General features: G+C 57.6%; 1 protein-coding gene across 1 annotated transcript; it reads right to left on the minus strand.

The window, feature by feature from the left end:
- Positions 1-1,265: 1,265 nt before the first annotated feature.
- Positions 1,266-7,085, minus strand: PAX1 (paired box 1). The gene is given in 6 exon segments (XM_040060812.2): positions 1,266-1,844; positions 3,784-3,886; positions 3,888-3,998; positions 4,214-4,359; positions 5,676-6,371; positions 7,082-7,085. Coding segments are annotated over 6 exon segments (1,152 nt in total). The 3' UTR covers positions 1,266-1,752.
- Between the last annotated feature and the right edge of the window lie 1,540 nt (positions 7,086-8,625).

The raw sequence follows: 8,625 nt of genomic DNA on the forward strand, positions 1-8,625 counted from the left end.
CCTCCCTGGGGACCCCAAGCCATGATGTCCTGGACCCTCCTAACAGGTGCCAGCCGGCTTAGGGCCCCTGGATTGGGGTTTTTGTCAGCTCCGACTGCCCCAGGAATTCCACTGGGCACAGGGAAATATTTTAGGGATATTTGAGATGAAAACCCCTTCTCCACTGGAAATCCTGAAAATGACATTTTTAATCACGCTCAGGGAGTGCCCAGGAATAGCCACCTTTGCCCTGTGGCTGTAGGGGGATGCTCAGCATCCAGCCGTTTTTCCAGGGTTTTGGCAGGTCCGTGGCAGTCTTGGAAGGGAATAACTCAGGTGCTCATGCACCATCCCGGCAGGACAAGAACGGAAAGGATCTGACTCCAGCCTTGCTCATCCCAGAGCCCCCAGTCCCATATTCACAGGGATATTCCTGCCTGGAATGTGGAGACGAGGAGCCCCAGAGCGTGCTGAGAACCGGCACACAGCAAACACCACACTTTAGGGGTTTCGCTCTCGCTCATCATTCCCAAAGCTGCTCTTCCACGCCCTGGAATGCGGCTTTTAATGGATAAACCCGGCACGGGAAAGACCGGGGCCACTCCTCCTCTGGTTCAGGTGACTCCTCCATCCTCACATCCCTAAAATCCACTCTGCCACAGTGGAGCTGCAGACTCTGCCCTGCGACTGTGCTCTCACCTCCTTGAATTTCCCAACTTTCCCTGCCGAGCTCTGCAGTGGGAATCAAAGCCTGGCTTCAGCAGAGGCAGAGGCTTTTAGCGTGGCAGAATTTTGCCACGCCGAGTTTGGGACACAAAATAATTTCCCGGGGTGGGCTGTGTTTGGCATCTCCCGGCTCCCTCCCTCCCACCGAGACGCCCTCTCCGCAGAAATCCCGGCGTATTTTCTCCTGCCAGGATATTCCCTCCCTACCCCGCTGCAGGACCTGCCCCTTCCCACACAATGAAGGGATCGATGCCAGCGGCAGCGACTGGAGGAGCCAGGGAATGCGAAATCCCATCCTGGGCGCATCCCAACCGGCTGCCCGGGAGGGAGGGGGGACACGGGGACAGTCCCCCTGGGAGTGGATAGCCCCCCGGGGCCAGGTGAGGTGGGGGGGAGGTGGCGGGAGAATCCCGGGAGGAAGCTCAGGGAGTGATTCCAAGGGATCCCCACCGAGTCCTCCGGCTCCTGGAGAGCCCTGCAGAAGGGACGATGCTCACCCTGAGGGAGGGAGATCACCGCAGTGTGCTCACGGTTGTCACTTTTTATTAAGGTTCCTTATTATAAAAATATCCCATAAAACGTCCTAGCACTTTTAGTCCATTTCCATCCCGGGGCAGAGGCGCTGGAAAGGGGCTGGAGAAAGGGGTCCAGTACGGATGCTCCTTGGGGAAGCCAGGAATTGCTCCCCTGGGCTGGGAGAGAGCCGGGCATGCTCCCGGCAATGCCTGGGGACAGGGAATCGCAGCATCCAACAGTCCTCAGGAATACGGGGAAGGAGAAGGAAAAACTGAAAGCAAGGCGGAGGGAAAAAAAAAAAAAAAAAAAGTAGAATAAAATAAAGAAGGAAGACTGAGTCTCTTCCGTGATCCCTTTCCGATCCGATGGAGGCAAAGAGTCCCTCCGGGAGTGTCCTGCCGGGGATTTGCCGAGGCACAAAGTCAGCTGTCACCGGCCAGGCTGTCTCTTGTCCCCACTCCGGGCTTCAGTCCCGGGGTGCAGGAGGTGATTCCAAGATTCCAGGAGTCCTTGGGCAGCTGCTCGGCGGCTCTAGGACGAGGAAGTCGGGATGGAGATTCCGTGGATGGCGCTCAGGGGCTCCGGAGCTTTTCCCACGGGGCTGGGGGGTTTTCTGTCCACCCCTGCAGGAAGGGGGAGAGGGAAAAGGACAGACCAGGAAGGGGATGGAGGGACTCCGAGCACGGAGACACCCCCAAAACCGACCCCAGAGCCGCTCGGGGTCTCCGCAACGGCGAGTGTGTCCCCCCCGTGACAGGGACAACGCTGGTGGCACTGCCGGGGACGTGGGGTGACGTGGCGAAATGGCCCCGACCAGTCCCAGCCGCGCACAGAACACACCCCTAAAAATTCCTAAAATTTGGGGTGTCCTGGGAAGGTACTGTTCCGGGGTGGGGAAGAGGACAGGACAGTGCCACCATTCCAGAGGTGATTAAATTCCTGCTGAGCTCCATCCCACTCCAGCTCAGCCCTCGGGAATTATACCTTCAGGCACCGGGATATTTATCCCAGGGCTGCTGGAGGCGCTGGGATAAGCAGGGAGAGTTTTCGGGGGAAATCCAGGAAAAATTGCCTGCTGGGTTTGTCTGGTTTTCCTTCCTTCTTTCCAGCCTTTTCCCATTTTTTCCACTCGCTGCAGGTACCCCCACCCCACCCTTCTTCCTCCAGCTCGTTTGTCGGATAATCCAACATTTTCCTCGCCCCAGATAAGTGGCAGAACCAGAAAACCAATCCAAAAGAAAAAATGGGAAATACTAAAAATAAACTTTAAGAGAAAAATGAAAATCAGTTTTAAAAATCACAGTCAAAAAAAACCCCCACCAATAAATCAAAAACCTACGGAGGTTTAAAGAAAGTCTGGGGACAAAACAGCTTAGAAATTGGGAAATCAGAAAATTCTGGCTCCAAATAATTTAAAATATCTCGCAAATATGTTAAATATGCAAAGGTGGCTTTGGTAGTTTTATGTAATTTTCTTCTTCTTCTTCTTTCTCTCTCTCTCTCTCTTTTTTTTTTTTTTTTTTTTTTTTTTTTTTTTTTTTGTTTTTTTTGTTTTTTTTTTTGTTTTATTTTTTTCCATTCCTTTTCATTCCTTCTCTCCCTTTCTTTTCTCTCTCTCTCTCTCTTTTTAAAATCTTTTAAAATCTTTTTTAATCTTTTAATAATCCATTTAAACTCTTTATTTTCACCCTCAATTTCTCCTCCCCGGCACAGTTGAGGTTACAACTCGCAGCACGTTAGAAATAGTAAAATTATTAAAAAACAAGCAAACAAAAATCCCAACCAAGCAAACAAACAAACAAACAAACAAACTTACTAACAGAAAAGCAACCAAACAAAAAATTTAAACCCCAGAAAAACCAACATAAAAAGAGGGCGAATAAACAGGGAATTAATTGCATATTAATTAAAATAATAGAAAGTCAACAAAAATATCGAAAGGGATTTTATAGCCAGGGCGGAAAAATCGAGATTTTAAAAACGAGGGAATCGAGCTCTATTAATGAGGCGAAATAATTAACGGGAGATAAAAGCAACGCCCCCTTTGGCAGCCTCAAATTGCTCCCGTGGGATTCCCGGCGGAGCGTTCGGAGGGAAATAATTCATCAATAATCCCGGGAACCAATTAAATAAAACAACAGTTCATTATGATAACTAAAAACTACAAACAAATCGTTAAATCATTGATGTCAGTAAATAATTAACAGGTAATTAGTAGGAATTAATGATCCCCTGCCAAAGCTTCTGCTTTTCCAGAAAAGCTCTCCCTTCTTGCAAGCGGTGTCAGTTTGGAGGGACACGGGGAAAGGCTCCTGCTCTGTCCCACCACATTCCCACATTCCCGGCGTGATGAGCAGCCCGGGAATTTTCCCCATCCCCTGTCCGTTCCCAGAGAGCGAGGAGGGAAATTCCAGTGTAATAACCGGGACGTGGCGGGGTTCCACGGAATACCGGGATGGGGAACGGGATGGCTCATTTAAATCCCCAGCGGGGCGGCCCCTCCTGAGGCTGGGGGTCCCTCCCGGCCCTGTCCCCGGTTGTCCCCGCGCTGTCCCCGCTCACCTTCCCTGCCGGGCTGCTTGAAGGCCATGGCCAGGTCGCCGCCGGGGACGGTCACGCCGTGGCCGTGGTGGCCCAGGGGGGTCCCCTGCGGCTGCCAGGGGGGGGCCCGAGGCGATGTAGGCGCCGGGGGAGCCGCCGTAGACGCCGGGCTGGCTGGAGGGGGGGTAAGCGCAGGCCGGCAGGAAGGTGCCCATGGAGGAGAGCCCCGCGCCGGGCTGGGGACAGGGACAGGGACAGAAGGGGACAGGGACAGGGGCTCAGAACAGCCCGCCCGGCGCGGCGGGTCCTACTCGGGGGCGGACTGGGCTCCCTGTCCTCTCTTCCCACTTCCCTGGCCCCTCCCTGCTCTCCCCGCCTTGTCCTCCCCTGCCCCATTGCAGCCCCACTCCTGCCAGCCTTCCCTGTCCCGTCCTGCCCCCCCAGCCCTCACCTGCGGGTATTTGATGTCGCCGTCCATGGCAGCCTTGTCCAACCCGTTGACCGTCTGACCCGGCCCGGGAAAGCCGCTTCTGCTCACGCTGGGCCACTCCTCCATTTTTGGGGGGTACGTAGTGCCCTCGGTGCCGGCCAGAGCCCCTGCGGAACAAAGCGTCAGCCGCAACACACCCCGCCCCCCCGCCACCCCGGCCGGGCCCCAGCGGCTTTTGGGGTGAAACAGAGGCAATTCCCGCTTTTCCAAACGCCTGGTTGTGTAAACCCGTGGACTGGGGGCACAGGAATCCGCCTTTCCTCCAGCATCCCGAAATTTGGGATTACACGGCCGGGAGAGATTATGGTCTCCCCCCCTCCAAACCCCGCTCGCGGGTATCCACCCTCCCTTTCCCGATTCCCAATCCCCGATAATTTAGGGGCACCAATTTCTCTCCTGACGAAGGGGATTTGGAGAAGTGACATAGGAATTTTAAGGATAAATGATTGCGCGGGGGGAAACGCATGCGGTTGATTTACTCGGGCTTTTGGAAGGATAAAAAGGACTCGCGCCCCCCTGCCACGGCCGCTTGCCCCCCCGTAGAGCCGACGGGGCTCGGCCTTGGCCCCGCCGGTGCTCCTGGAACCCCCAATTTCCCAGATTCCTCGGGAGAATCTAGGAGGCCAGATCCGAGCTGCCTTCACTTCCCTTTTCCCCCCGATTTTTCCTCTTATTTTCCCCTCCTTCCCCCCCCCCCCCCCGCCCTTTCCATAGACACATCTATCTATCTATCTATATATATTAATCCCCCTTTGCGAAGCGAAATTCAGGGCTCCGAATTTGCGGTCGGCAATCTATCATCCCTAGGAAAATATTTTCCACATTTTTCATAAAAAGTTCAAGATGTGGCTGAGCCGAGGCCGCATCTGGCCCCGCCGCCCCGACGGGCTGGTGGAGCGGGGGGAGGCCCTTGGGAGAAAAAAAGGGGGGGAAATTGTGAGGGGAAAAAAAAAAAAAAAAGGAAAATATACGAAACCAACCAAAAAATTAAACAGCAAAAACCGAAAGAAACAACAACAAAAAAGCTCGAAATAAACTAAGAAGCTGAAACCAATAAAAAAGAAGGAAAGACGCAAAAAGGCACGAAACAGCAAAGAGGCACGAACCAAATAAAAAGCCGAAACAAGCAAAAAATCCTCAAACGACCCAAAAGGCACGAAACAAACAAAACGCCCGAAACAAATAAAAACCCCTAAACCAACAAAACCCTCGAAACAAACAAACAAAAACCTCAGCCGAACGAAAAACCGCCAACACAGAGAGACAATCCCCCCGCCCCAAAACCCCAACCAAACAAAAAACAAAACAAAACTAAAACCAACCAACCAAAACAACAACAAAAAAAGGGACAAAAAAAAAAATCGGCTAAAAAAATCAAAAGAGGATGAGAGGGATGGGGAGAAGCAGAACTGCCGGTACCCACCCGCCTGCTCCACGAAGGTGCGGATGCCCAGGATGTTGGTGACCGAGTGCGCCGAGGGCCACGAGCGGGGCAGCGCCACGGGGGGAGCCCCGAGGTGTCCCCCGGGGTGCGGCCCGGCCTTGGCGGGCGGCGGCGCCGCGGGTCCCGGGTACGGGTACTGGTAGATGTGGGCGCAGGGCAGCGCGGCCGGGGGCGGCCCGGCGGGGGCCAGAGGGCCGATCTTGTTGCGCAGGATGCGGCTGATGGAGCTGACCGAGGGCACGTTGTACTTGTCGCACACGCCGTCGGCCAGCAGGCGGTCGCGGATCTCCCAGGCGAAGATGCCGGGGTCGCCCTGCTTGTAGTCGCGGATGTGCTTGACCACGGCCGGCGTGGTGACCCGCGGCTTGCTGCCGCCGATGGCCCCGGGCAGGATGGAGCCCGTCTCGTGGTAGCGGGCCAGGATCTTGCTGACGCAGCCGTGCGACACGCGGAGCTGGCGGCTGATGTCGCAGGGCCGGATGCCGAGCTGCGCCAGCTCCACGATGCGCAGGCGGATGGCGTTGGGCAGCGGGCGCCCGTTCACGAACACGCCGCCCAGCTGGTTCACCTCGCCGTACGTGTGCTCTGCGGGGCGGGATGGCACGGCATGGCACGGCGAGGCACGGATCGGGATGGCACCGGAGCGGTCGTGGTGCCCGCGGGATGGGGACGGCGCTGCAGCGGGAGGGGGAGAGGGAAAAGAGGGGAGAAAGGGGGAGGGGAAGCGAGAAAGGGAGGAGAAGAAAGTAAGGGGGAAAACGGGAGGGAAAAAAAAAAGAAGAAAAGAAAGGGAAGAAAAGGAAAGGGGAGAAAAAAGGAAGAAAAAGTGGAAGGAGAAAAAAGGAAGAAAAAGTGGAAGGGGAAAAAAGGGGGGAAAAATGAAAAGGAAAAAAAAATAAAGGGAGAAAAGGAAAAAGAAAAACGGGAATTAGAGGGGAAGAGAGAAGGAGAGAGATAAAAGCCCAAGGGAAGAGAGAAAGGAGGAAAGAGAGAAAGGAGGAAAGAGAGAAAGGAGAAATAGAGACAGAAAAAAAAAATGAAATAAAAGTGACAGTAAAAAAAGAAGGGGGAGGAAAGACAGGGAGAGAATGAGAGAAAAACCAAAATCAGAAACGACGAGGGAACAAAAAAAGGACGGAAGAGAGGCGAGTGAGACAAGAAGACAGAGAGGAGGCAGAAGAACGAGAACGGGAGAAGGGGTCGCAAGGAGAGAGCTGAGCGAAAGCGAAGGGAGACGCGGGAAGGACAGAGCAGCCCGGAGCCCTCCCGGCCGGGCACGGCACCCCGAGACCCTCAGCCGCCTCCTGCCCCTTCCCGGTGCCCTGCTCCACCAGGACCCCGTCCCGGACCCGTCCCGGAGCCCGTCCGGGGCCGGCCGCACTCACCCATGGCCCGGCGCGGGGAGGGGGCAGCGCCGGGCGGCCGCTCCGCTGCCGCGGCATAGAGAGCCCGGGGGGCGGCGGGGCCGGGGGATCCTGGCGGCGCCGGGAGCGAGCCCCGCTCGCGGGGAGCCCCCGCCGCTCCTCGGGATCAATTTGACGTGGGAATCACGTCAATCGCGGCCGTCACGGCGGCGGCGCCGCCGCCCATTGGCTCCCGTCCGCTTCTAAATGGCCGCGGCCGGCGGGGCCGGGGGTGCCTCCCCCTCTGCCCGCCCCTTCGGGGCCCCGCCGCCCCCGGGGACCCCCCCCTCGCACCCCCGGGCTGCGGGAGGGCACCGCGGGGATACCGCGGGGATCCCATCGCCCCCTCCCCGCGGATCCCCGAGTCCCGCCCCGCGCGATTCCCACGCGGGACAGGGACAGGCACCTGCCCCGCCTCCGGCCCGACGGGACCCACGGGCGGGGGCATCGCCGGGGGCTGCGGGACGGGACGGGACGGGACGGGCGAGCTTTCGGGGGACACGGAGCCCGGCCCGAGGGGGCTCCCCCGCAGACGCGCTGCTGCCCCGCTGCCGGCGGCAAAATCCGCCTGTTTCGGCCCCAAAAATCCCGCCCGGGAGCAGCCCCGTCAAACGCGGCTGGGGCGAGCGGCCGCGGGATCCCCGGGGATTTTTATGCTCCCTCACGGAGAGCTTGGTGGGAAGACCGTGAGTGTTTCCTGCAAACGACTGGAGGGGTGGGGGCTCGGGGGAAGCAGCGCTTGGAAAAGTCGCTGTTGGGGGGTTTTAAAGCGGGGAACTCGGGAAGCGGAGTGCGGCGCCTGTCACTCCCGTGTCCCCTAGGGCGAGCAGGGAGTACGAAGGGCACCCCCGGGCCGAGCAGTGGCACTGAACCCAACCGGGGGCCGGGGCCTGGGAGCTGGAAAAAGCCCCGGGAAGAGGGAGCGGATCGAATAAACGGGAGCCTCGCCTCGCCCAGGGGCGGGGGTCCCAAGGGTGCCTCCCGGCCCTGCTCCCCGCCAGGTCCCGTGCCGTGCGATGAGTTCGCCGTGCTCGGCCCGGGCAGCGGCTGCCGCAGACCCCGGGGAGGCAGCGATCGAAAAGCGGCCGGGGAAGGCAGGTGCGGCTCTCGAGGCCCTGCCGATCCCTGGGGATGGGTTTTTTTCGGAGGTCTAGGGGTCTTCTGCCGCCACCGGAGGAGCCTTTCCCCCCCCGCGGCCCGCGCGCGGAGGAGGCACGGCGCTGGAGCATCCCCGCTGCCTGTGTTTGAGGCTTTTCCAAGGAAAAGAGCCCGGTAGGTAAAGATCCTCCACCTGCTCCCCGCATGCCACCCACGTCCCTGGAACTCTGCTGGGCTCCCGGAGACATCACTGGGATCCAGTCCCCGCGGAAACGTGCGCCTGGATATAGCGGGGATGGAAAGGGAGCTGAGGGAAACGGGAAGGGAAAGAAGAGGGAAAGGAATAATGGGAAGAAAACGAAGGAAGAGAAGTAGAAGAAGGAGGAAAATCAAAATAAAAAGGAAACTAAGAAGGAAAAAAATTAAGA

The sequence above is a fragment of the Hirundo rustica genome, chromosome 3, assembly GCF_015227805.2.
Source record: "Hirundo rustica isolate bHirRus1 chromosome 3, bHirRus1.pri.v3, whole genome shotgun sequence".
NCBI lineage: Eukaryota > Metazoa > Chordata > Aves > Passeriformes > Hirundinidae > Hirundo > Hirundo rustica.